At 35.8% G+C, this 27,729-nt stretch overlaps 3 protein-coding genes across 4 annotated transcripts; all 3 read left to right on the plus strand.

The window, feature by feature from the left end:
- The first annotated feature begins 2,040 nt into the window (after nucleotides 1-2,040).
- Nucleotides 2,041-2,508, plus strand: LOC128196245 (secreted RxLR effector protein 161-like). Its single transcript, XM_052876489.1, has 2 exons — nucleotides 2,041-2,248; nucleotides 2,366-2,508. The coding sequence occupies exons 1-2, from the start codon at nucleotides 2,041-2,043 to the stop codon at nucleotides 2,506-2,508; spliced, it is 351 nt and encodes a 116-aa protein (XP_052732449.1).
- A 2,316-nt stretch (nucleotides 2,509-4,824) lies between these two features.
- Nucleotides 4,825-22,036, plus strand: LOC108331732 (protein EMBRYO SAC DEVELOPMENT ARREST 30). 2 transcript variants are annotated; one of them, XM_017566631.2, is made up of 11 exons: nucleotides 4,825-5,200; nucleotides 6,054-6,291; nucleotides 6,381-6,465; nucleotides 8,339-8,409; nucleotides 8,507-8,595; nucleotides 8,698-8,941; nucleotides 14,439-14,551; nucleotides 15,153-15,243; nucleotides 15,458-15,586; nucleotides 19,971-20,524; nucleotides 21,202-22,036. In XM_017566631.2, the coding sequence occupies exons 2-11, from the start codon at nucleotides 6,124-6,126 to the stop codon at nucleotides 21,647-21,649; spliced, it is 1,992 nt and encodes a 663-aa protein (XP_017422120.1). In that variant the 5' UTR covers nucleotides 4,825-5,200; nucleotides 6,054-6,123; the 3' UTR covers nucleotides 21,650-22,036. The 2 variants fall into 2 exon arrangements, with proteins under 2 accessions (XP_017422120.1, XP_052731930.1); XM_052875970.1 differs by lacking the exons at nucleotides 8,507-8,595; nucleotides 8,698-8,941 and having other exon boundaries at nucleotides 4,826-5,200.
- A 3,492-nt stretch (nucleotides 22,037-25,528) lies between these two features.
- LOC108330334 (uncharacterized) lies at nucleotides 25,529-26,802 on the plus strand. The gene is made up of 5 exons (XM_017564822.1): nucleotides 25,529-25,665; nucleotides 25,747-25,874; nucleotides 26,076-26,429; nucleotides 26,515-26,615; nucleotides 26,737-26,802. Exons 1-5 carry the CDS (start codon nucleotides 25,529-25,531, stop codon nucleotides 26,800-26,802), a joined length of 786 nt encoding a protein of 261 aa, XP_017420311.1.
- The last annotated feature ends 927 nt before the right edge of the window (nucleotides 26,803-27,729 follow it).

The raw sequence follows: 27,729 nt of genomic DNA on the forward strand, positions 1-27,729 counted from the left end.
TGAATTATGAATCCTCTATGTTGTGGCATCGGAAATTAGGACATATCTCCATTGAGAGAATTAAGCAATTAGTAAATGAAGGAGTACTTAGTACTTTGGATTTTACTGATTTTGAGACTTGCGTTGATTGCATAAAGGGTAAGCAAACTAACAAGTCTAAAACTAGTGTCAATAGGAGTTCAAACCTATTGGAAATTATTCATATCGATATTTGTTGTCCAGATATGGACACAAGTAGTCCGAAATACTTCATCACCTTTATAGATGACTACTCACGTTATATGTATATCTACTTACTTCGTTCTAAGGATGAAGCTTTGGATGCCTTTAAAATTTTTAAGGCTGAAGTTGAGCTACAATGCGGAAAACAAAACAAGATAGTGAGATCAAATAGAGGTGGAGAGTATTATGGTAGATACATGAAGAATGGACAAGCACCTGGTCTGTTTGCAAAGTTTCTTCAAGAACATGGAATTGTGACCCAATACATTATGCATGGTTCTCTAGATCAGAATGGTGTGGCAGAAAGAAGGAACAAAACATTAATGGACATGGTGAGATCTATGAGGAGTAATAAAAACTTCCTCAATTCTTGTGGACTGAAGCACTAAAGACGGTTGTGTATATATTAAACAGAGTCCCAACCAAGGCCGTCTTAAAGACACCATTTGAGTTATTTAAAGGTTGGAAACCAAGTTTGCGACATATACGCGTTTGGGGATGTCCGTCTGAAGTGCGAATTTATAATCCACAAGAGAAGAAACTAGACCCAAGGACTATTAGTGGGTATTTCATTGGAAATGCTGAAAAGTCTAAGGGATATAGATTCTATTGTTCATCGCATAACACTAGGATTATGGAGTCAAGAAATGAAAAATTTCTTGAGAATGACTTGGTTAGTGGGAGTGATCAGTTTCCATACATTGGGTACGAAAGGGATCACTATGAAACTCAACCCTTTAGCTCAAGTGATAGATTTGTTGTCATTCACACCAGACACAAATGGGTGTTAGACAAACAATATTTGAAGCCCCACAACCTGTTGAAAATGACTTTACAGATCAAGTTGCTAATGAGGAACAACACGATGATGTTGAACAACCTGTTGAACAATTACTTGAGCAACAAGTTCCTCAAGAAAATGATGAGGCAACATTGAGAAGATCTACTAGAGTTAAAAGGTCAGCAATTCCTAATGATTATGTAGTGTATTTGCAAGAAGTTGACTATAATATTAGAGCTGCAAATGATCGTGAAACGTTTTTACAAGCCATAAGTTCTAAAGAATCAGACCTATGGTATAATGCCATGAAAGATGAGATGGATTCTATGGCATCCAACAAAGTCTGGGATCTCGTTCAGTTGCCTAATGGTGTAAAATCCATTGGATGTAGATGGGTCTTTAAAACCATGAAAGACTCAAAGGGAAACATTGAGAGACATAAGACGAGACTTGTTGCTAAAAGGTTCAATCAAAGAGAAGGAATCGAATACACAAAGACTTTTTCTCCTGTATCTAAGAAAGATTCTTTTCGAGTAATTATGGCATTAGTAACTCATTTTGATTTTGAGTTACATCAAATGAATGTGAAAACAACATTTCTTAATGGTCATCTGGAAGAAGAGATTTACATGAAACAACCTGAAGGGTTCTCTTCTAAAGACAATGAGCACTTAGTTTGCAAGCTTAATAAATCCATCTATGGATTAAAACAAGCCTCCTACCAAAGGTATCTAAAATTTCATGATGTCATCACTTCATTCGGTTTTGAAGAAAACGTCATGGATCAATGTATATACCAAAGGGTCAATGGGAGTAAGATTTATCTCCTTGTATTATACGTGGATGATATTTTGCTTGCAACCAACGATAAGGGTTTGCTATATGAAGTGAAACAATTTCTCTCAAAGAACTTTGACATGAAGGACATGTGAGAGACATCTTATGTAATTGGCATTAAGATCCATAGGGAAAGATCTCGAGGCATTTTGGGTTTGTCTCAAGAGACCTATATCAACAAAGTTTTAGAGAGGTTTAACATGAAGGATTGTTCACCAAGTGTAGCTCCCATCATGAAGGGTGATAAACTCAATTTGAGTCAATGTCCGAAAATTGATTTTGAGCGGGAACACATGAAGAATATTCCATATGCTTCAGCTGTCGGAAGCCTTATGTATGCTCAGGTTTGCACTAGACCTGACATTGCATATGTTGTTGGAGTTTTGGGAAGATATCAGAGTAATTCAGGTGTTGACCACTAGAAAGCTCCAAAGAAGGTAATGAGATATCTTCAAGGGACAAAAGATTACATGCTTATATATAGACGAACTGAATGTTTGGAAGTGATTGACTACTCCGATTCAGACTATGCTGGCTACATTGATTCACGAAAATCAACATCTGGTTATATTTTTATGTTAGCCGATGGAGCTGTATCTTGGAGAAGTGCCAAGCAGACTTTAACTGCTACTTCTACTATGGAGGCTGAGTTCATTTCCTGTTTTTAGGCTACCTCGCATGGTGTATGGTTAAAGAGTTTCATTTTTGGGCTTAGAGTTGTAGACTCTATTTCTAGGCCATTAAAGTTGTCATGTGACAACTCTGATGCGGTGTTTGTGGCTAAGAACAATAAAAGTGGATGTTGAAGTAAGCACATTGACATCAAATACTTAGCCAATAGAGAACGTGTTAAGGAAAATAAAGTGATCATTGAACACATTAGCACTGAGTTAATGATTGATGATCCTTTAACTAAATGCATGCCACCAAAGAATTTTAAGGATCGTGTAGTGCGAATGAGACTTGATTCCACCATGTAATTTTATTATCAATACATTTATTATTTTTCAATGAAACTCTTATTCAGTTTGATGTTTTCTCATATATTTTTGTGCACATTTATTTTAAGAAGATATCATTTAGTTTAGATCTAGCATAAACATATGGTTTATGCATTAAGTTGAGAGCTAATGTTGAGAGAAATATATATTGTGGTACATGGAAGATAACACTCACTATTAGAGGACCTATCACCATGACTTGTATACATTTTGTCACTTGTTGTGGTTAATAATTGGGTAAATGGACCAAGTGGGAGAATGTTAGCAATATTTTAAATATTATAGCATTTTCAGTTCCTATTTTTAAGGAGCATAAAGTGGTTCATTAAGCCGTTATATTTTATCTTTTTAACTGCATAGAGGTTAAAGCTCATTTATTTTTTAAACCCTGTGATGGCGAGACTTTATATAAGGGAAGGAGTGACTCTCATTTTTTATCACTAAACATACTCCTCTATTCAGAAAAAACACACCATCGAGTTTTGAGTGAGTTAAGGTTTAGAAAACAAAGTTGTGTTTGGATTTTAAAGCTGTAATGGCAATGGCAGGAGGTACGCACATTATTCTTTCCGTTATTATGATCTGGATGTGTTATTATGATGTTAATATAACATGTTTAGGTCAATTTTTATACTATTATTCTTTCCGTCTTCATATTAGAAAAAAAATTCAAATTGTTTACTAATGTAAAACTTTGCCGAGTGGATCGTCCTAATAACAGAATGTCTTAATAGTTTACTAATTTGTTTAACTTTGAATTTGATTGATGTCATTGTATATATACAAATAATGAAACTTTTTTTATACTGAATATCCTATTATTTTTCTAAAACAGTGAAATTTTAAACATTTAATTACTATTTTTAATAGATTTGAAAAAACGGGTCTGATAAAAAATAGTCTAAATGGGTTTGACCAAATCATTTTTACAGATTACATCTTTTAGGCATGACCCCGACCTATGTTGAAAATAGGTCAATATTAATATGACTAAGGCTTTGTTCACTTGAATGGATTTGAGGGAGAGTAGGGGATTTGAGAGGATTTGAAGGTAATTATTTTTTTATTTGAGTAGATTTAGAGGTAAGTGAGAGTAAATTTGGAAGTAAATTTTTTTAATCTGTCACATCAATCAAATTCTACACCAATTCTTACAAACTTTACTTCCAAATTCACTCTCACTTACCTCAAAATCTACTCAAATAAACAATAAAAAATTTATCTTCAAATCCTTTCAAATCTCGTGAATCACTCTCCTCAAAATCCATTCAAGTGAATAAAGCCTAAAAAGATATTTCAAATCTCAAAAAATTAAAATAAAACATGTAATTTTAAAATAAATTTGGAGAAGTAAAATTAATTTAAAATTTTACATGTAGATATATAAATTCTAAAACATATATATTTTAACAAAATGTTATTACTTTCAATTTTAAGAATTATAATTTCTTTTCATAAAAAACGAGTTATGCTCTGGTACATTTTTTCAACTATTCATATCGATTTATCTTCAAGAAAATAAAAGAAGCGAATATTTAGAATTTAAAACATAATAATAATTGTTTTTTAAGTTTTTAAAGTTTTTTTATTACGAAACAGTTTAATCTACGTTAATTTAAATCATATTTTCATTTTATAATTAAAATATTTATTTTAATAAAGATATAGACTCACGATCATATTAATCCTCTACATTCAAATACAAAGTATTCTTCACATAATGTTCATCTTAGAAACAATCACTCGGACTATTCTAAAAAAATCTTAATTTTCTTATGAACTTGAACATAAATTAATATCCAATGATAATATTTTTTTATTGAGAATATTTATGATATTATAGATTAAGTTTTTATAAAATTAAAACAGAAAAAGAAAAGTTTATTTTTGTTTTTTGTTTTGGAGGAATATAGAAGAGCAGTTCATTTTGGCCTTCCTGTTACTTACCAAGTTAAACCAAACAAGGGATGTAGAAGGATGGTGTGAATGACAGAGCATGTTTGATTATTAATAATAATATTTTCCGCTTTGACGCGGTTGATTGATACATGGGCATGTAACGGCAGTTGTTGGACTGAGGGAAGAGGAGAGTATTAGTGAATAAAAAGAAGCATGTGAAAGAGTGAGGTGATTTTGGATCCACAATTACACAAAGCAAAATCCACACACATTCATCCCATTCATTTTTCACACACATACTCTTCTTCACACTGCCTCAAATTCCCAATTCCGAATCTCGCCGCCACCAAACCGCCGAATCCTTTGAGCTGAGACGCCCCACGCTACGCTACTTGCTGGCTGGGCGCTTTCTCTCTCTTCCACACTCTCTTCCCCGCCCTCCTCTGATTGCGAATCGCAGGTTCCTTTTCGAATCCCTATTTAATTCTCTTATTGCTCCCACCCAATTGCATGTGCTCACCTTTTGATCCGACGTTCAATTCTCTGTCGGTTCTTTTAAGGCCTTTTTGTTGCTTTCGTCTTTGCATGGTTGACTTTGTCCTGAGATGTGTTGCTTCGCTTCTCATTTTGTATCATCGGTGATTGCAGAGGAAAAATCCATGGCTGAACGCCTTGGATGTTTGGGCATTTCTTATGATCTGACTAGTTTGTCTCTCTTTTTTCTGTAACATCGTTATTTTAATTTATTGTTGAAGGGAAATAATAGCGGTAACCTTATTGCTGTTATTTGCTGGATACGCTTAAAATTTTACACGTGATGCTGTAACGTGAGTAATTACTGGTATTGATCTTAGTGTCGGTGGATTGGGATACCTGTGGAGAAGTTATTTAGGGACACGGTTATAGCGCGGCCCGCTTTGGGTTTAACATACTTTTTTATAGACACTGAAATGAGAAGAAATTAAGAAAAAATGAGTTGAGTTTCATTCTTGAAGGGAAATCAACTTGTGTACTTCAGCTTTTAGGGATATTAAATGAGATAATTTCCTTAAGGATTGGCTACGTGAGTTAATAACTCATGGGATAAGAACAATTGATTTTGTTTCATACTTTCTCTTTATGTAAGTGTTTATGTGGAAGTTTTTCCTTAGCAGGGCCTAATTAAAGTTTGTAAGGAGATTGGGATTGAATTTAGGACAATTACGGGGATGCAAAACATTATTCTTTGTTCTTGTGGCTGTCAACTATGACTCTATGAGCACTGTGCTGCGTAAGTTTTTGATGAACCAAATTGTTTGTACACTTTCTTGCAGATTGATGTCGCAGCTATTTAGTTCAAAGTTGGCTGGTGCAGGATTGGTGATGTATACTTACTGAACCAAGATGGCATTCGTAACTAAGATAAAATGGGTTGTTCTTTCTGTAGTCACTTTATCTGTGGCGTCTATCATCATTCATCTATCTTTTGCAAAGTTGTGGTCCGTTAACTTAGTGCAGTATAAAGCACTACCCATTCTTCCTGAAGATTTTGGGTTTGTGTTGGGTAGACAGGTTAGTTTCTTTGTATTTACTGCTTGTGCGTGCTAATGTCTTGAGTTTGACTCAAGTTATTTTGATTTTATTTTCTCGAAATGCTACAGGTTATAAAAAATAAGAAGCTATGGGGTTCCATTGAGTCTTTGGAAACATTACAACCTAATGCCAATGCTAGAAGCAATTATTCTGGTAATAATTTTGGTTAAATGTCTTAACTTATTGTGCGGGAGACATGGCAGGAATGTAAATGTGCAATTTAGATATCTAGTTAAGTCATAAGTGGGTGCAACATAAACTATTTTGAAGCATAAAATTAATTTTTATCATCATGACTTGTTTTTTGATCTTTTATTTTGTTTCCCTTTGTAATGGTATTATCTTATAAACAGAAAATAGATTAGGGGAATCTCTGCTCCATGTGATATCAGAGACAGTAAATCTTTTCAAAAGTATCACTCATATTTTAAAAGATTTTGATTTTAATCTAGTTGGAAACATTTTTCATTTGAGTGTTATTGAAGTACTATTGGGAGTAAAATTAAATTCCCGCAAAGGCTTTTCTTGGGAATGGATAATTCAAAGTGTTAGTTTTTGGACATAATGTCGCATGCAATTAGATGCTATGATAGAATGAGCCATCATAATCAGTGATTGAAATAGGCTGACTAAAATTTGGTCCATGATGATGTGAGATAAACTCTGTTGACTGAAGATTTATCAACACTGTGAGACAGATTTGTCGTTTTAAGAATTGTTGTGGACCGTAAATGATCAATCAAGTACTTGAGAATGATTGGGTAATTAACTGTTTGCTTGGTTTCTAGTTTATGGAACCGATATTTGGTGGCGGATTTTTTCAGTTTGTGACAATTTTTATCAAGAGAGAGGACATGGATGACTCTGCAATCTAAATATATCTATTGGAAATTTTCAGCTGAAGCAAAGTATAATGCTAATATGCAATCATTAAATAAAGTGACAGTCATAGAGAAAAATGTCAATGTAAAAAAAGGGTAGTTGTGATGTGGTTATTGTAGTAAGTACATGAGCAAAATGATGCTAATAGAATCAAATAGTGTTGGTTCCATTGATGTTTGATTTTTCCTTTGACAAGAAATTAGAATGGTATTTTTGGTAGAGTAATGCCAGCATAAAAACTATCAAAACTATATTACAAGTTGGTGATTGTTACCAGATCAAATCTTACTAGTGGGTGGCGCCACCTAACAATTCGAATCAAACAAAGTTTCAGCATATTATGGTCCTTCATTGAATACCTGCTTAAATCTAGTTATTTATAAAATTGTGTTTTGAATTCAAATTTGTGCAAAAGTTTTAAGACTTGAAGTAGTTATTTGTTAGATCTATAAATAAAACTTAAGATGAAGAACCTCGAGCTTGCAACTCGTGGAAACACTCCCTCAGATTTATACTCTCTAGGATTCCAAGTAGTTAGCTCGCCTTAGATTTTACATTTCCCCAAATTTAACATTTTCCTCAATGCTATCTTAATTCCTTTATATTTTTGGCATCTCTATTGTTCTGGCTCTTTAATTTCCTTTCACTTTAATTTTTCCTTCCATTTTATTCCTGACACTTCACCTTTCTACACTTACTATTTCTTGCCATTTAGTTTTTGTTTTCTTTTAATTTCAACGAATATTATCTTGCCTGCAACTTTATTTTTTAATGCTCTTTACGTTTCTGGTACTTTACTTTAGTTGCACATTTAACTGCTTTCTCTTTTCAGGTCTGTTTACTTCCTCCACCTTCTTTATGCTCTTCAATTTCCTGTTAATTTCGTTGTCCTATCATATATTGAAGTTTTTGTATCAATCTAATTTTAGGTCTAAAGGTTTATTTTTCTTTGCCACCTCTTCTTTTCTGTCTACCCATGTCTCCACCTTTCTGTATCAGAGCTAATACTTGATTGGGCATGAGCTAATACTAAATTGGGGATTTTGATCTTTGACAACTTTTCACAAAAATAAAGATTATATATTTCTTCATCTTTTGTACAAGTGTTGTTTTCACATCACGTTTACGTTTCTTTTCTTTGCAGTTCCAAAGGAGCATAGCAATGGTTTCATATATGCTAAAGTTTTTGGTGGGTTTGCAAAGATAAGATCATCGGTATGTTATACCAGACATGTATTATTGTGGTGGTGGTTTGAAAAATTCTTTTTTTATCACTGTTTGTAGTTTAACAACATTATTCTTGATTTTATAGATATCCGATTTGGTTGCTATTTCTAGACTTTTAAATGCTACTCTTGTCATTCCTGAAATTCAAGAAAGTACTCATTCAAAAGGAATTAGGTATGTTCTGCATGGTTTCTGCTGCCATTGTGTATTGCATATTAGTATTGTATTGGTGTGGTGCTTATATACAATTTTATTTGTTTTTGAAATTTTATTCAGCTTAAAGTTCAAGAGTTTTTCCTATCTTTACAATGAGGAGCAGTTCATAGCGTATCTAAAAAATGATGTAGTTATTGCAAAGAGCTTGCCTGAAAGTTTGATGGAAAGGAGAAAACGAAATGAAATTCCTACGTTTAAGCCCACAAGTTCATCTTCTCTAAACTTTTACGTCAAAGAAATTTTACCAAAGCTAAAGAAATCAAAGGTTATTGGATTAGTTATTGCCAATGGCGGAGCTCTACAGGTATTCAATATTCTTCAATTGTTGATTTAAGTTCTGATTGTTGCAAACTTATGGATGTTGTTGGAACATATCAGTTATTTGCATATACCAAAATACTATCAATACTGTATATAGAATACAATTACTGAAGTATGTCATTGTTAATTTTTATCAAGAGTAGAGCTTTGAAGCTTTGTGGTAACTTTGAGTTGTTACATGACATTTTTTTTACTGACTATTTTACCAATCATGGACTTTGGACTTCCGTCCATATACTTATCAACTTAGCTTTATTCTTAAACAAACCAGGGAAGTCCACACGAGTTAATCAATGCACATAAGAGATGGATTTCACATTTTATCGAGTGCTTCATTCATTCTTATATTTATATTCCTAGCAATTCATTATAGACTTTGGACTTTGTATGTCGGTGTTTGTTTTTCTTGCTTGTAAATCAATTTTGGTTTATTTGCTCCACTTTGACATTATTTTAAATCCTTCAACATTTTACATCACCTTAACCTTTCCATGCTTTTTCCCTCCTTTCAATTGTTTCACTTAAGATTGAAACTGTAAAATAATTCTAGAGGGCTTGATTGATCCCTCTCACAATCTTCTATTTATAAGAATAAATTGATACACAAATACATGATAAATAGGGTAATCCTAGACATAATATAATCATGATAAATAGGGTAACCCTTGACACACTATAATGATGATAAAATAGGATAAATATCCTAACACTCCCCCTCAAGCTGGAGCATACAAATTGTATGTACCAAGCTTGGAACAAATAAACTCAATCCGAGGACCCCTTAATGACTTGGTCAATACATCTGCGAGTTGATCGTTTGACCCAATAAACTCAGTACATATTTCTTTGGTCAACAACTTTTCACGAACAAAATGACAATCAATTTCTATATGTTTAGTCCTCTCGTGAAACACTGGATTTGATGCAATGTGGAGAGCAGCTTGATTGTCGCAATACATCTTCATAGTATGGATGTCACAAAATTTAACCTCTTGAAGGAATTGTTTCACCCATATAAGTTCACATGTTAGTGATGCCATTGCCCTATACTCGGCTTCCGCGGTTGATCGAGCTACTACATTCTGTTTCTTACTTTTCCATGAAATAATGTTTCCTCCCAGAAAAACACAATATCCTGTTGTAGACCGTCTATCAATAGGTGAACCTGCCCAATCTGCATCACAATACCCAGAGACATGAATGCTTCCTTTATCTTCATATAACAATCCTTGCCCGGGAGCCTTCTTTACATACCTTAGAATGCGAATGAGAGCATTCCAATGGTCAATACATGGAGCCTGCATGAACTGACTAACCACTCCAACTGCAAAGGATAGATCTGGCCTTGTAATAGTGAGATAAATCAGTTTGCCAACCAGCCTCCTATACCTCTCTGGATCGGAGAATAATTCACCTTCTTCTATCCTTAATTTCTGGTTTGGGTCCATGGGACTGTCTACCGGTCTACAATCAATCATGCCTGTTTCTTGTAATATATCAAGAGCATACTTCCTTTGGGAGATTACAACTCCATCTTTTGATTGCGCTACTTCAATGCCTAAGAAATATTTGAGACTTCCAAGATCCTTGGTTTGAAAATGTCTACACAAGTACTCTTTTAGTTGAGATATTCCAACAACATCATTTCCTGTAATGACAATATCATCAACATATACTATTAAGTAAACACATTTCCCGAGAGAAGAATGACAATAAAAAACTGAATGGTCTGCTTCACTGCGTTTTAGCCCAAATTTTTGAACAATGGAGCTAAACTTTCCAAACCAAGCACGTGGGGATTGCTTGAGGCCATATAGAGATCGATGCAATTTGCATACCATACCAGACTCCCCCTGAGCAACAAACCCTGGAGGTTGCTCCATATAAACTTCTTCCTCAAGATCACCATGTAGGAAGGCATTCTTGATATCCAATTGATGAAGTGGCCAGTGACGAATGGCTGCCATGGCAAAGAAGAGACGAATAGTAGTCATCTTGGCTACAGGAGAGAAAGTGTCACAATAATCAAGACCATAAACCTGAGTGTAACCTTTTGCAACAAGCCGAGCTTTGAGCCGATCAATTTCACCATCAGGGCCAACTTTAACTGCATACACCCATCGACAACCAACCGCCTTTTTTCCTGGGGGAAGGGGCACCAGCTCCCAAGTATTACTGTGGTCAAGAGCCTGCATTTCTGCAATCATAGCTTGTCGCCATCCAGGATGATCAAGTGCTTCTTTCACATTCTTGGGTATAACAACAGAGGACATTGAGGATAAAAGAGAAAAATAGGAGGGCGACAATCGATGATAGCTTAGAAAATTATAAATGGGATGAGGGTTCCGAGTGGAACGAGTACCTTTTCTGAGGGCAATAGGCCATGCTGAATCATTTGCACCAGGAGGCGTGGGAGGAGGTGACGAGGGAGAAGAATCTGAAGTAGGAGATTCACCATTGTCTTGGGGAGGTGGACTATCCATTGGGGCCCTGTGTGGGATGATCTCAGTATGTGGAGAAACAGGTGTAGAAGGATTGTGATCATGACTGGGAATGACAGAAACAGTGGAGCTATTTGACTCAACCATTGGAATAGGAAGGACCTGCTGGAGGATAGAAACATCCTGAACAGATGGAGAGAAGTAAGGAGTCTGTTCAAAGAATGTGACATTGGCAGACATGTAATACTTCTTAGTTTCAGGAGAGTAACACCGATATCCTTTTTGAAGTCGAGAATAGCCTAAGAAGACACATTTGAGAGCGCGAGCGGAGAGTTTGTCTAGACCTGGAGACATGTCATGAACAAAACATACACAGCCAAACACTCGGGGAGATGTATGAAAGAGAGGATCATTAGGAAACAAAATGGAGAAAGGGACTTTATTATCAAGAGAGGAGGAGGGCATCCTATTAATAAGATAACATGCAGTTAAGATGGCATCCCCCCAGTGATGGACAGGAATATGGGCACCAAGCAAAAGGGTACGAGCAGTTTCAACCAAGTGTCTATTTTTTCGTTCTGCTATACCATTTTGCTGTGGTGTATGAGGACAAGTAGACTGATGTAAGATACCATGGGAACTCAAGATGGCAGAAAAGGAGGATGAAAAATACTCTTTGGCATTATCACTTCTTAATATTTTGATTACTTGACCAAATTGATTCTTGATTTCATTCAAAAAGGATGTAAAGATAGCTAACAATTCAGAACGATTTTTCATAAGATAAACCCAAGTACATCTTGAATATTCATCAATAAAGGTAACAAAATATCTATAACCAAAGGAGGAGATACGACTAGGTCCCCATATATCAGAATGGATGATGGAAAAACTAGAATTACATATTGATTGAGACCTTTTAGGAAAGGAAGATCTAACATGTTTTCCTAATTGACATGACTCACATTCTAAGGTTTGGAGACCACTAAGTTCAGGACACATCTTTTTTAATTTGGACAAATGAGGATGGCCAAGTCGATCATGTAGCACTTTAGGATTAAGAGCAGCAACACAAGACACCCTTGGACGAGATCCAAAATGGTATAATCCGCCAGCTTCATATCCTTCTCTAATCTGTCTCCCCGAACCACGCTCCTGTATAACAAAAGATTTATGATCAAAGGTTATTGAACAATTTAACATTTTAGTCAACTGGCTTAAGGAAATTAAATTAAAAGGACAATTAGGGACAAAAAGGACTGAGTTGAGATTGAGGGAGGGAGACAAAGAAACATGACCGACTCCTTTGGAAGAAGTTTTAGATCCATTTGCAAGAGTTATGAAATGAGGTTTTTCTCGAAAGGAAATAGATGAGAACAAAGAGGTATTACCAGAAATGTGATCAGAAGCACCTGAGTCAATTACCCATGAATTTTGACATTCCATAGATTGAGAAACGCAGGCTGTTGATGTATTGGGAGATTGAGATGGTTGTGCCAAGCTGTTAGACTTTAACCTTAAATACTCTTGATATTCATCCTCAGAAAACATAGAAGTAGAGGTTTCAGTTTTCAAAGTGGAAGTTTCAGTCTTCGAAATATTGGCGGTTTTGGAAGGGAAACCATGTAAGGAGTAGCAATTCTCTTGAGTATGACCCATCCTTTTACAATATGTGCATTGAGTACGTCCCCGACCTCCTCGTCCTCCTCCTCTAGTGCCACGTCCTCCTCTTCCTCGTGTGGCAACCATGACAGATGGTTCCACTAGTTCATGCGCTTCTTGAGTTTGAGATACCGGGACACGCAGAAGGCGAGTGGTCAATGTTTCCATAGAGGGGACCTCATGACTAGTTAGAAGTTGATCTCTGAGATGATCAAAATCGGGATGTAGGGCACGAAGGATCAACACCATGTAGAATTTGTCTAGTTTCTTTTTTATATCCTCTAATGGATCTACTTCCAAAAACATCCTAAGTTCTTCGACAGCAGATTGGGCTTCAGTCATGAAGGACACCATATCATGGTCTGCCATTTTAAGAGATGCAAGTTTATTCGTAGTGTCATAGAGACGTTGAATATCGTTGGCATAAATGTTTTGGGCTTTCTTCCAAAAGGAGTGACAAGTTTTGAAAGCCCTCAAAGATACAAAAAGTTTGGGTTCCACTGATTGCCATAACAGGGCACACAACTGGAAATCTGCTTGTTTCCACTGATCAGCTTTTTCAGTAGGCACATGGCTTCCATCTCGCTCAAGGTGGTCATAATGCCCTTGGCCAAGGAACCACATTTCAACAGCAGCAGACCATGATAGATAATTTTTTCCATTTAGCTTCTCGGAGGTAATTGATGGACTTCCAGAGAAGGAAAGAGTACTGCCAGACGCCATTTCTGAAGAAGACGAATAGTACTAACGAAGAACAAGAAAACCCTAAGGGTTTAGACGAAGGAAACTTTGACAGTGATGGACGACGGTGGCCGGCAATGGCGGGCGGTGGCCGGCGGTGACGGTGGCCGGACGGTGGCCGGAGACGGTGGCCGGAGACGGTGGCCGGCGACGGCCGACGGTGGCCGACGGTTGACGGTGGCCGGCGGCGGGCAGCGGCGGGCGACAAAGAACTGTGGCGCCGGACAAATATATATTACGAGACAGAAACCAGAGCGGGATCGACCCGCTCTGATACCAACTTAAGATTGAAACTGTAAAATAATTCTAGAGGGCTTGATTGATCCCTCTCACAATCTTCTATTTATAAGAATAAATTGATACACAAATACATGATAAATAGGGTAATCCTAGACATAATATAATCATGATAAATAGGGTAACCCTTGACACACTATAATGATGATAAAATAGGATAAATATCCTAACAGTTTCCTTATATTTGCTCTTCTAACTCCCAAGGGAATTGCTTCTTTTGTATGTGATGCTTTCAGCTTAGATTCTAGAATTTCTATTTTTTCACTTTTTTTTTAAGCATGTATGTTTCTTACCTTGCTACTAGAGTTAAATTTGAGAATGATATATACATTTTTGCAGTCAATACTCCCAACTGGTATGGCTGAGATTCAGAGACTAAGATGCAGGGTTGCTTTCCATGCTCTGCAATTTCGTCCTGAGATTCAAACGCTTGGCCGTCGAATGGTTCACAAGTATGCATTCCTTTTGGTTAAAACAAGTTGATCTGCATTTGCTTTGCTACCCTGCAGATTATTGCATAGTTTTTCTTGGCACTGCCATATCTCAGTGGGTCTTTAAAATGTATGATTCTACATGTTTCTAATTTCCAAAATAAGTAGATGAGATTTTGGTTTTTGATGGGAAATTAACTTCTAAGTGGGGTAAGCCTTTTAAGGTATATTCACGAAGCCCCAAAACAATGGGGGCTTGATATTTTTTTCTGAGGGGAGATAGTGGAAGTTAGTTGGAAGAGAGATAAAGTGTGAGGGGAAAAGTCTGTTATATGAGGAATTGAGCTGAATAACAGAGGGGGAGATTTTTTAATGAGAATTAGGAAACTGGAGAATCTTTCTGTCTTGGGGAGTATTGCTTCCATTATTCTTTTGTGTATTCTCTTTTATTTTCCGGTCATTGATATCCAATACATATCAGTTTCTCAGTAGTTGTAGGGTTTAGCTTGTCGCAAGAGTTATTATATGGTCTTTCTAAATGGTGGTCATGCTCTGCTCATAAGTCACTGCTCACTCACATTTCCTTGAGTTAATGTGTAAGAGATTCTACTTTCTTTTTAAGGTTAAGAGCCCTGGGGCAACCATTCTTGGCATTCCATCCTGGCTTATTGAGAGAAACCTTGGCATACAATGGTTGTGCAGAACTTTTTCAGGTTTGCTCTGTGTTTGTCTTTTGTATAATTGCCTAGTTGTTGGAGGTATTAGTCTATATTGCAGTCTAATAACTTTAGGTGTTCTTTTCTTCTAAATTCTTTAAATGATATTAGGTACACCAGAAATTTGTAAAGAATTAGGCCGTCAATGTTCGGCTTTGCTCTTCCTCTGCATTTTTTTCTTTGGTTATTTTTTAAGGTTTTGTTTTGTTAGGATGTACACACTGAACTCATTCAACATCAAAGGTCTCGGATGATAAAGGAAGGAATTCTTAAGGATGAATTGAATGTGGATTCATACTTACGCAGAGAAAAAGGTCTATGTCCTCTCATGCCTGAAGAGGTATGCTGAATTTTACTATAGGATTTCCTGGTAGTAATGAAGCACTTGTTATGGTATCATAAGTTATAAATGACCTTTTGCATTTGTCAACAATTGTTGAAGTAGTCTTTTTTATTACATTTTGCACTGGCCCTAGAGGGATGCCATGTGTCAGCATATGTTTTGAATAAAATACTAATATTTAATTAAAATATTTTTTATCCTAAAACTGTTAGCATAGGGTTTGGAACAGATTTCTTAATATAAGTTCTAAAGAATTTCGTGTTTGAACATATAATTCAACCTTGCAAAATTGGCTTGTATGGTAAGAGTTGTCCTCTACTTGTTTTTTCTACTTTATCTATATCACTAGTGGATAATAGATCTTTATAACACAATCATCACTTTGAAGACCGGTCATCTCAAGTGTAAAGTTTGCAAGATTAAACATCTACTAGTGGTCAGATTACAATTAGATATCAAGTGGCTTAGTAGACCTAATAAGAATTGTTGAGATCGACAAACTCTTGTGCCATCTTAATGGATTGACTTTATTAGTAATTTGGTCCATATATTTAGGCATATGATTTATTTTTTATCCTTGATTTTTGTTTTACAAAAAAGAAGAAAAATATTAGTAAAAGAAATTGATTTTATCGTTAACCAATCTATAGTTGTTAGCAAATGGGACCAAATGGACTTAATTTAAAAAATACAGGGACTCAATTGAGTTAAAAAAAAATATAGGACTTCTAACTCACCTTCTCATGGCGAGACCTATATATCTCAGGCCTGAAACTAAACACTAATAAGTGGTTCGATAACAATCCGATAGCCGATGGAATAATAGACCCAACAACCAATAACTTTGTTAGGATAAGCTTTAACTCAGGCCTCTAATACCATATTAAGAAGCGGACTTTAAACCTAACTCAAACCTTATAAAATCGGCTTGTAAGGTGAGATTTACACTTACTTATATACCGTAAATTGACCTTATCTTTAGACTATGTGGAACTTCTAACAAGTAGAATTAGTCTTGTGAATGGAAAAGCCAAAAGGTTGTATGGTTAGTAAGGGAGATCATTGTTCTAAGAAACCATGAGGTAATGGCAAACTTATGATGTAATGGAAAACTAACAATAAATAGGGTTTTATCAATTCATTTGTGTAACGTGCTTATATGATATGATTACAACAACAAAAGCCTCATCCCGCTAGGTAAGGTTGGTTGGGGGATCAATTGTTCTAAGCAATCATGATGTGTAATGGTAAATTGACAATAAGTAGGCTTTTGTTAATTCTCTTAACAAAGTGAAATTTAAACTTAATTTAACCTTACAAAACTAGTTTAATAAGGTGAAGTTTGCACTCACCTATATATTATAATTTGGCCACATTTTTAGTTGATGTGAATTTCCTACTCTATTAGACAGTTGAAGGTTTACGTGAGGAGGAATAAGAGGGAGAGAGGTTATAAGATATGTTTGTGGAGATAGAGACTAGATATCTTTTCCAGTGGAGGAAGAGAGGCTTCCTTGGGACATTTACTTGTATTTTCTTCTTTCTATACATTACAGATTGAATAAAATACGTTTACATACAGTTCATTGTTTGCTGATTAGAGTGTGTGTGAGAAGAGAGTATATTGTTTTGGGTTCCCTTAACAAAGGAACCTAACATACTCACCCTCTCACACCAAGGGTTGGACATCTTGAGCATGAGACTATGGGGAACTTGATAGTGGCTTACACGTTTAGGTCTAACAAAATTGACTAGGATAGGCTCTAAATGAATTTGATACCGTTTTAAGAAAGTAGAACTTTTTTGTTTACACTCGTTTTATATACTATAATTTGGCCATCTATCTAGTCCATGTGAGATCTCCAACATGCTCCCTCAAGATTGGATATCTCAAGCATAGGAGTTAGGGGAACTCAATAGCATGTGACACATAAACCCAACAAACTTGACTGGTATAGACTCTGAATAGCTTTTGATAGGATACTGGGTGATAGGATAGAAGGCAGGGGAGCCGAACGGTAGGAGGCAAAGGGAAGCAAGTCGAACAGGGGAAGGAGGTGAAGAGCTGGAGCCGAACGGTAGGAGGCAGGGGGAAGCAAGCCGAACGGTGGAAGGTGGTGAAGAGTTGGAGCCGAACGGTAGGAGGCAGAGGGAAGCAAAGCCGAACGGAAGGCGGTGAAGAGCTGGAGCCGATCGGTTGAAGAGTGACTATCCTAACTGGGACAATAGTTAGGATGGGCGGGAAATAATTATAGTAAATAAGGCCATATCCTAGGGAAATATTCAGTATAAGTTAATTATAGTAAATAAAATTATATCCTAGGGAAATATTCAGTAGAAGTTAATTATAGTAAATAGAATTACATTCTAGTTATCTTTGTTTACTTTTGTTTATTCAGAGAGTTCCATCACCATCAATAAAAAAATTCATTCGTTCATTGTTCTGTTGCGTGTGTGGGTGTGTGAGAGGTTGTCTGAGTAGGTTTCGTACTCAGGTACATAACAACTTTGATACCATCTTAAAAGGTGAATTTTAACCGAAGTCAACCACACAAAACCAATTTATGTTAGATCTTTAGTAAATTCATTGAATTATTTTATTTGGGCATTATATATATATTATATGATTACAACAATAAAAGCTTCTACGCTCAAGTGGATGAAAAATTGGTGGTGTTAGGCTCTTCAATTTCTCAACTAAAATGTATATTTTGATATTAGTGTTAAAGGAGCATAACGAGAATGGGTAAAAAATGAAGATTCTCATTATTTAGGAGTTTGAACTTTCGTTAAAACCACAAAGTTGAAGGTTTAAAAATTGGAAGGGAATGTGATGTGATGTATTTGCCTTTGAACTTGTTACTTTCTATTTTCTTTATATTGAATTGAAATTATAACAAATTTTGTTGCATTTGCCACTTTATGGAATCAACATTATTTTCAACTCGAAATTCATATTAAGATTAATTCTTTATGTGAAGGTAGTCGTTGAAACGATTAGTGACAAAACAGGTCGTGGAAGATGGTGCTACACTGGTAGTATGTTGAGAAGACTGAAACCAAGAAGGAATATAATGAATTCCACGTATAGGGTACATACATGAGTATTCTTATTTATAAAGAAGAACAGATACAATAATAAGAAACAAAATCAGTATCTAATAATGAGAAATATTTTTTAAGATATTGCCTTACTAAATCATATATATATCTATATATATCTATATATATATTTAATGTAGTCATATTATATCTCTAAGATAGTCAAATCACGGCTCCAACAATAGTAAATGCAATTTAGTATTTGTTTTCTTACATATTTAACACTTTTTATTCTTTCAACCAAAATTAAAGTGATAACCATAATGTAAAGAAATATATATAATATTTTTAGAAATTCAGGTTCAACTTCTTAACTTCTCTTGACTAAATTGTAGATTTAAAGCTTGTTTAGATAAGCTTCTTCGTAAGTACTTTTAGGAAGAGAAATACAGAAGAAAAATTAGGTGAATTTACCCATAAACTAACTTTAGTTTATGCATTGTAGAAACTCTCTTGTATTGACTTTTGTGAAGACTATTCTTAACTTATATATAAGCTAATTTTAGCTTATAGAAAAAAATATTTATTTTTCTTATTTTCTTCTCCTAGTAGTGCTTATGGAAAAATTATCCAAATGAATCCTTAGTCTTTTGCACTGGACATCCTCACAGAGTTTGTGATAAATCCTCCAAATATTAGAAGACAAAAAAATAGTATTTTTCATCCATGGTAACTTGGTGGAAGGGCAACTTAACGTCAGTTATAACTCCTGGAGGACAAAGTTGATACTTCAATTAATTCTTCTTTACCTTAGTAAATTACAAAACACTATTTCTTGAAGTAAATAATAATTTAAGGGAAGAAGTTTAGGATGGGTATATTTGTATACCTATAATAATAATAATTTAATCCATAGTGAATGGAAGGTCTATTAAGAGTTTAATGATTTACTGGGACAAAGTGAAAGTACTTATTTATTCTTTACTAATTCCAATAACACAAGCCTTACTTTTATATTATTTTTTGTGAACTTTGAATGATGAATACATTAAGGATAGACTGAAATATCTTAAACAGGTACATAATCTAGTGATATATGTTTAGTCCAACTTAGGAATAGAGCTAGTCTTAAAGATGTCAGTGGCTTGCCCGGGTTTATGTGGGATCTCAGCCTTTGCTGAGGGCAGCCAATTTTACAATCTCTATAATTACTACTTGTGTATTGTTGCCTTTTGGAAACTTTGTTTCCCTTTTTGTGGATAAACTTGGATCGTCTTTTTTGAATTTCAAAGTGCTATGCAGAGGTTTGATGTTTATGTTGTTATTTTTACTTTTGCAGGTTGGCATTCTCCTTCGAGTAATGGGTTATCCTTCCAAAACAGTCATTTACCTGGCTGGCTCTGAAACATTTGGAGGTCAACGCGTACTAATTCCTTTGCGATCTATGTTTATGAATACTCTGGATCGCACTTCCTTGTGCAGTGAGAAGGAGTTGTCGGATTTGGTTGGACCTGAAACTCCTATTCCTCTAAATAGGTTTCAACCACCTCCTGTGAAAAGTGAGAAAGAACTCACGGAAGCATGGAAGAAGGCTGGTCCTCGGCCTCGGCCTCTTCCCCCACCCCCGGATAGACCAATTTACCAGCATGAAAAAGAAGGTTGGTATGCATGGATCACCGAGACCCCTACGGAACCTGATCCTTCCCCAATGGACCTGAGGATGAAAGCACACAGGTTACTTTGGGATGCGCTTGATTACATTGTTTCTTTGGAAGCAGATGCCTTCTTTCCTGGATTTAACAATGATGGTAGTAGATGGCCAGATTTTTCAAGCCTTGTCATGGGGCATCGGCTATATGAGACTGCTTCTTTTAGAACATACCGACCAGACAGGTAAAAAGCTCTTGGGATTTTCAATTAATTTATTGATGATATAGGTTTCATCCTCTCCTTATTAGGTAAGAATAAATTCCTTGGTTTTCTAGTGGAATAAGCTTTTAAAGAAAACAGTTTCGGACCTTTTTTTCCTTTTGAGCTGGAGTTAGGTGGAAGAGGTAAAAAGTCTTTTGGCCCCTTTCAGCAACCAGTTATACTTTCTTGAGAAAACATTCTAATGTCAGGTTTCAGACACAGATAAGAAAAATACCCTACTTATGTAAAAAATTAATATCTTTGCTAGACAAAACATTTTCTCTTATAGTAGAGACCAAAAGAATGTCTTTGAAACTTCCTCGTTAATTTTTTGTGGAACTCCACTCCTTGTTCCTTGCATGAAAGCAAACGATCAAATGTTTGTATAATATGCCCTCCTTTTCAAGGGCATTTTGAATGTGTAATTTTTCCTTTTCGTTAATAGTGTTGATTTAATGCCTTAAAAATTGTATGTGTATTTGATTTTGAAGTGATGAGTATGATGACCTTTCATTGCTATGAGCATGCAACTAGACTGAACATCACTAGGTGTAGGTGGTTTTAATTAGTAGTTGAGACTTCTCTTTTGAAGTTATATATTGATATTTCCCTAAATTTTGTATTTTATTATTATGACAACTGTATCTGGTCTTTAACAGGAAAGTAGTGGCGAAACTTTTCAACATGACTCGTGAAAATTTGTACCATCCTAAACATAATTGGACGACTTTAGTGCAGCAACATCTTAACAAAAGTTTAGCTGAAGAAGGCCTCATAAGGCAATCCCTTTGGTCAAAACCAGCAATTTTCCTTTCACACCCACTTCCAGAATGCTCCTGTATAATAGATTCTACCAAGGCTACTAATCGTGTCAAAGGTGAGGATGGCCAGGTTCTATATGGAGGCGAAGATGTTTGCCCCAAATGGATGAAACATGCTAATGAGGCAGTTTCATCGGAGAAAGAAGGGGTAAAATCTGAAGATGATGGGGTGGCAGACTATGAAAGTAATGATTTTGTTGATGAGTCTGAGTCTGACAAAAACAGTACCAGAAGCAATCAGACTCCACTCTGGGATCAAGATGAGGAAATGGATCCGAATGACTAAGAGGGAATGTGCATACACGGTTATACATCATCCAAATTTTCCATAATTTGTCAGAGGTATAGGTTATAATTTCGTGTCACAATCCTATCTTTGCTGAGCGTATATGGGTTTTCAAATCTATTCTTTCATTAAATTTGGGTTATTTTTCCAAGGACCAAGGGAACATTTTTCTTTTTATTTTTTACTTTATACTTACCACTCCCAGCGGAATTTTTGTTGTAACATACACATTACAAAAAGAGAAAAAAGAAAAAATCAGCCATTGGCTTAATTGCAGCACAACAGATGTAGTTTCGAAGAAGATTTTGTGTCTAGAGTTTTTTGCTTGGAATATATATGGTTGTAAGCCAACTGTTTGTTTAGTACAATGCTACGTATCTCCATTCTTAGGCTTTGTAGATAAAAACTGTCTCGGTTTGGATATTCAGAATAGCTTTCCTACCATTTACATATATTTGACGTCACAAAAGTCAGAAAAATCATTTGAATTGAAAGGAATTTATACAGAAGAATAAAATTAAATTTGAATTAATATTTTTATCATATTATTATTATTAATAAAGATGATTATCAATTTTATGTACATATTTTGTTTTTAATTTTATCTTTTAAATAAAAATATTTTTAATTAAAAAAATTATTTTATTTATTTTATTCTTTAATTGATTATTTTTAATTTTTTTTTTAATTTGACCACTTTTTATAAATTTAACTATTTTTAAACTAAAATAACTATATATAATAACAATTATTTAGAAATAAATAAAAACTACTAAAAGTAAAAATTATTTTTATTTATTTTTATAATTATAATTATAATATTATATCATAAAAAAGTAAATTATTTTCACTAGCAAATTTAATGGATATAAACGGTAAGAACCTAGAAAATAGAATATTAGAGTTGATAATGGATTTAAACTGTAAGACCTTAGAAAGTAGAGTATTAGAGTTGATATGTATATTAAAATAATGAAACCGAAAATTTTATTATAAAATAATAACATAATATAAATAGAATTTTCTAAACTTGTCTCCTAATCTAAATCACCTTTTATTTCTCTAAAACATTATTCTCTTAACCTCTTTACCATCTTTTTAAGCATTTTAACTCCTTATCTTTCGTTTGACAATCAAGAGATACCTAGGCGATCATTGCGTCGAGGTCCACAACTTCAATCGATCAATTTGTTGTTTAGAGCAAGTAAGTAAAAAACTCCTTTTCTTTGGCATTTTAGGGTTCTTGATCATGCACAACGATTCTTTTTTGCATGGATCAAGAATCTCTCTTCCTTGTTTCTTGGTTCGATTGAGGTTCTAAAGTTCATCTCCAATCACCAATCGGTGATGTGTAGGTGTTTTAGAAATTCCTTGCGGTGCAAGCAATCTGTGGAGCGTTTTGAGTTTGGGTAGTTGAGTAAGAGGTAAGGGAAGCTAGTGTTTTTCATTTTAATTGAGTTGCAAGATATGTTTTGGTATGTGATGATATGGAAATTCATATGTATGTTGAATTTGATGTTTGACTAAGGTGTTAGTTTTAATATGCATGAGTGATTGATTGAAATGGTTGGATGAATCTAGTAAAAGGTGGTCATTGTCTTGTGTATGTGATTGGTGTTATGAAGGTGGATGATATTGAGTTATTATAGCATAGAGTTGTTAGTATTTTGGTACTGTTTTGAATGGTTTAGGTGCAAATTTGGGAACTTGAGTAGTGAATTTTGGATAGGGTGTTATAGGATAAATATGAGTGGTTGGGGTTTGTAATGAAGTTAATTCTGACTTGTTTTGACCATTAAGTTGCACACTTAAGAACTAAAAGTGATAAAATTCAATTTGGGTCCATAACTTGAAGTTTGGTAGATTTTAAAGTCTAATCTTGGTAGTAACACTTTAAAAATGAGTTTAGGATAGTCTAGGTACAATTGGATAAGTTTAATTGAGTGTATAACACAAAATAGGAGGGTTAGAAGTTGGGAAAAATATCTCATTTTGGTCAAGTTTGGTTTAGGGTCATAATTATGTAGATTTCGTACTATAGAGTTATGCAGACTCGCTGAGCGAGTGGAGTCGCTCAACGAGAAGTTGAGGATCTCGACTACGGTCTTCTCATTCGCACATCGAACTGGATCGCTGAGCGAATGGGTTGGGGGTCTGGATCACCGTCACTTTATTTGCACATCGAGCTACTTCACCGAGCGAGAGGTTTGGAGTCTGGGAACACTGTCATTTTATTCCCACAACGAGCTGAGTCACTGAGCGAGAGGGTGAGGTCTAGGAACCACTATATGTGTATTCGCCCAGTGAGGTGGGTCTCTGAGCGAGAGAACTCTGTGGTTGTCCAACGAGTGTGGTCTCCGGGCGACAATCCAGGTTTTTGGTTGACTCTTTCTTTCTTTATTCTTGATTGATTTGAGTGATGCTTTGATTCATTTAGAGATGATGTATGATTATGTAAGAGTTTATATGAGTATCAAAGTTCTGAGTTGAGATTCAAAAGAGAGTATGTGGTTTTTAAAGTTGTCTAAAGAGTTCCAAGGAGGAATCTCTTAATGGTAATTTATGGGAGATTAGTATAAGTTGTAAGAAGCCGATATGGTGGTTATTCTGAACCTCTAATGATCATTTGTGCTTAATTAGAGAGTGATGAGTCATGTCGTGAGAGGAGCAGGAGGTCCTAGCCTGAGGGCCTTTCTTCATGGTGGCAAAGGGCATTTTAAGGACTAACCCTGTGTGGTAGCTTTGAGTGGATCAGTTGTTCCACCACACAGGTGCAAAACTATTCATGGCTCGACATTTATACTAGATGGTAAAGAGTTTGGCCAACCTTGAGTTAGTAGGTGTGAAGAGAAATAATGTGAAATCTATGGTGTTCTTGAACTTGTATATGGTGTTTACTTTAGTATGAATGATTTTTTTTCAACTAGCTTACCTTTCTTATATGTTTCTTGGTTGTTTGTTTTGTGTATATTTTCCTTTGGCGATGATCATCTGGTGGGTATGAATAGAGCAAGATGACGTGTCCGTCGAGCAAGCTTTAGGCGAAGGGGATTCTGATGTATAGAGCTATAGATGGTCTTCTTTTGAGTACTTATAGTTTCTTGGTGAACTTTTGATACACCCGTATTGTACATAGTTCAGATACTAGTACATTTTGTATATAAATTATGTTTATAGTTTTCCTTGGATGATTGTAAAAACGACTTTATACTCCTTATCCATCGTGTTAACTGATCTATCATATTAACATGTGATGACTATTATATAGTTTTGTGCTATATTTTAGGATGCTACATTTTTGGTATCAGAGCAGTTCTTTCCTTAGGAATCCTGTAGGTTATGAGTGTACTATGGTTGTGTTGTGTACTCATAGTTAGGTTTGGTTAGTATCCTTGCTTCTTAGAATTAGGCTGATGGCTTTTCTCTTTGTGTAAGTAGAAGATGACACCTAGGCCTCCTCCTCCACCACCTACTAATCCAGATGCACTAGACCTTATGAGGATGATGGAATCTATTATACTGGCAATGTAGAATCAAAATGTTGCTTTGGTTCAGTAGAATACAGTTGCTTTGTAGTAGTTAGACGCTACTAGGATGTCAGCTGAAGCCTCCCAAAGGCAATATGTGGAGTTGATGAGTAGTGGGAAAGTTTCAGCAGTGCCTTCTTCTTCTTCACTAGTTGTGTCTCAGGATTGAAGTTTAGAGAGTTTTCTGCAACATCATCCATTTAAGTTCAGTGGAAAGTCAAGTCCTAATGAAGCTGATAAGTGGTTTAGAGATATGGAAAGGATATTCAACGCAAAAAGATGTCCATAAGAGAACAATCTTTCTTATACAAAGTACTTATTGTCTGAAGAGGACAGTCATTGGTCGAGTAATATGAGGATGCTCCTTCAAGGCAGCGATACTCCTATTACATGGGATTTATTCAAGAAAAAGTTCTACACAGAGTACTTTCTAGATAGTGTGAGATTTGCAAAGGAGATTGAATTTCTTCAGTTGGTGCAAGGAAACATGTATGTATTTGAGTATGCGGATCGTTTTAAGCATCTTATCCGATTTCATACATTGACCATGGATGAAGAATGAAAATGTAGGAAATTTCAAAATGCGTTGAGAGGTGATGTTAAGCTTTTGGTCATGGCTTTGTGTATCAAGGAGTTTCCAGCCTCGGTGGAGAGGGCTAGAGTACTTGAGAAGACCAAAGAAGAGATGAAGAAGCAGAGTAGGCAACCATAGAGAGTTGGTGGACCTTCTGGGTCTCGTTTCATTCCTAGAGATAGAAGAAAACCTTATTCTAGGCCTCCAACTTATGGGTCTTGGGGGTCTTCTTCTCAGCAAAGTAGTCAGTCAGGTCAGACATGTGGAGTGTAGTGTTATCAGTGTGGTGGACCACTTGTGAAGAGAGTTTGTCCTCAATTGGCAGGCTTTAGGAGATGCAGTCTTTGTGGAAAAGATGGACATTTTGAGAGGGATTGTTCAATAGATGTGAGATCAGGACTTAGACCGGTGCAGTCACAACAGAGGGGAGGTGACAGACCTCAGACTATAGGTAGAGTTTACGCCATGTCTGGGGCAAAGGAAGCTGGGTCATGTAGTCTTATTATCAGCAGTTGTGTGTTCCTTGGTAGAGTTTGTTGTGTATTGTTTGATTCTGGAGCGACACACTCCTTTGTGTCAGAAGCTTGTATGCAAGAGTTGGGGTTACTAGTTAAAGAGCTGCAGTATGACCTTGTGGTGTTTACTTCAGCATATGGGTTGGTTAAGACATTTTCTATGTGTTCGATGTCCTTTGAGTGTTGAAGGGCAACAGTTCAGAGTTAATCTTATCTGTTTGCCTCTGTTGGGTTTGGATGTGATTTTAGGGATGGATTGGTTGTCTGTCAATCACATTCTTATAGACTATGGAAAGAAGAAGTTATTGTTTTCTGAGGTTGCGGAGTCAGAGTTGTTGTCTACAGGGCAGGTTCGGCAAGAAGTGATGGAAGGCCTATGTTGTTTCTTGGTTTTGACGCATGTGGAGGTTGTTCAGCCCGGGCGGAGTTTAGATCACTGTGTAGTGAGTGATTTCTTGGATGTATTTCCAGAGGAAGTGCCTGGATTACCTCCTCAGAGAGGTTGAATTCTCTATTGATCTGGTGCCTGGTGCATGACCAATATCAATTTCTCCTTATAGGATGACTCTTGCAGAGTTGGTGGAATTGAAGAAGCAAATTGAGGAGTTGCTTGAGAAGCAGTTTATTCGACCAAGTGTCTCACCTTGGGGTGTATCAGTATTGTTAGTCAAGAAGAAGGATGATAGCTCAAGGTTGTGTGTAGACTACCGTTAGTTGAATAAATTGACCATCAAGAACAAGTATCAATTGCCCAGAATAGATGACTTGATGGATCAGTTGCATGAGGCTACGATGTTTTCCAAGATCGATCTGAGGTCAGGTTACCATCAAATCCTGGTTAAAGCAAGTGATGTACAAAAGACTGCCTTCAAGTCTAGATATGGTCATTACGAGTATGTGGTTATCCTTTTGGTGTGACTAACGCTCCAGCCATATTCATGGACTATATGAGTAGAATCTTTCGATCGTTCTTAGATAAGTTTGTTGTTGTCTTCATTGATGACATTCTTATCTACTACAAGACTTAGGAGGAACATGTTAAGCATCTTAGGACAGTGCTTGAGGTGTTGAGAGAAGAAGTTGTATGCTAAATTGTCCAAGTGTGAGTTTTGGATTGAAGAAGTGCAGTTTCTAGGGCATGTGATCTCAGCTGTTGGTATATCAGTGGATCCCGCTAATAAGGTTCAAACAGTGTTACAGTGGGAGAGACCCAAGTCTGCTACTAAGATCCGGAGCTTTGTTGGGTTGGCGGGCTACTATCGTAGATTCATAGAAAGATTTTCTAAGATAGTGGTACCGTTGACACAGTTGACAAGGAAAGATCAACCTTTTGCTTGGACTGACCGATGTAAGACTAACTTTCAAGAGATAAAGCAGAGGTTGACGAGTGCTCCAATGTTGGTGATCCCTGACATAGGTAGACCTTTTGAGGTTTACTGTGATGCTTTCTATCAGGGACTAGGA

The sequence above is a fragment of the Vigna angularis genome, chromosome 4 (assembly GCF_016808095.1).
Source record: "Vigna angularis cultivar LongXiaoDou No.4 chromosome 4, ASM1680809v1, whole genome shotgun sequence".
In the NCBI taxonomy this organism is placed as follows: domain Eukaryota; kingdom Viridiplantae; phylum Streptophyta; class Magnoliopsida; order Fabales; family Fabaceae; genus Vigna; species Vigna angularis.

What these genes read in the sequence shown, in the direction of transcription:
- LOC108330334 (XM_017564822.1), top strand. Translation starts at nt 25,529, where the DNA reads ATGAGGATGCTCCTTCAAGGCAGCGATACTCCTATTACATGGGATTTA. An exon ending in CAGTTGGTGCAAGGAAACAT is followed by an intron (nt 25,666 to 25,746) that starts GTATGTATTTGA and finishes ATGAAAATGTAG; the next exon opens with GAAATTTCAAAATGCGTTGA. An exon ending in GGTTAAGACATTTTCTATGT is followed by an intron (nt 26,430 to 26,514) that starts GTTCGATGTCCT and finishes ATGTGATTTTAG; the next exon opens with GGATGGATTGGTTGTCTGTC.
- LOC128196245 (XM_052876489.1), top strand. Translation starts at nt 2,041, where the DNA reads ATGAAGGATTGTTCACCAAGTGTAGCTCCCATCATGAAGGGTGATAAA. An exon ending in AAGATATCAGAGTAATTCAG is followed by an intron (nt 2,249 to 2,365) that starts GTGTTGACCACT and finishes ACTCCGATTCAG; the next exon opens with ACTATGCTGGCTACATTGAT.
- LOC108331732 (XM_017566631.2), top strand. Translation starts at nt 6,124, where the DNA reads ATGGCATTCGTAACTAAGATAAAATGGGTTGTTCTTTCTGTAGTCACT. An exon ending in CCAATGGCGGAGCTCTACAG is followed by an intron (nt 8,942 to 14,438) that starts GTATTCAATATT and finishes ACATTTTTGCAG; the next exon opens with TCAATACTCCCAACTGGTAT. An exon ending in GTCCTCTCATGCCTGAAGAG is followed by an intron (nt 15,587 to 19,970) that starts GTATGCTGAATT and finishes TTACTTTTGCAG; the next exon opens with GTTGGCATTCTCCTTCGAGT.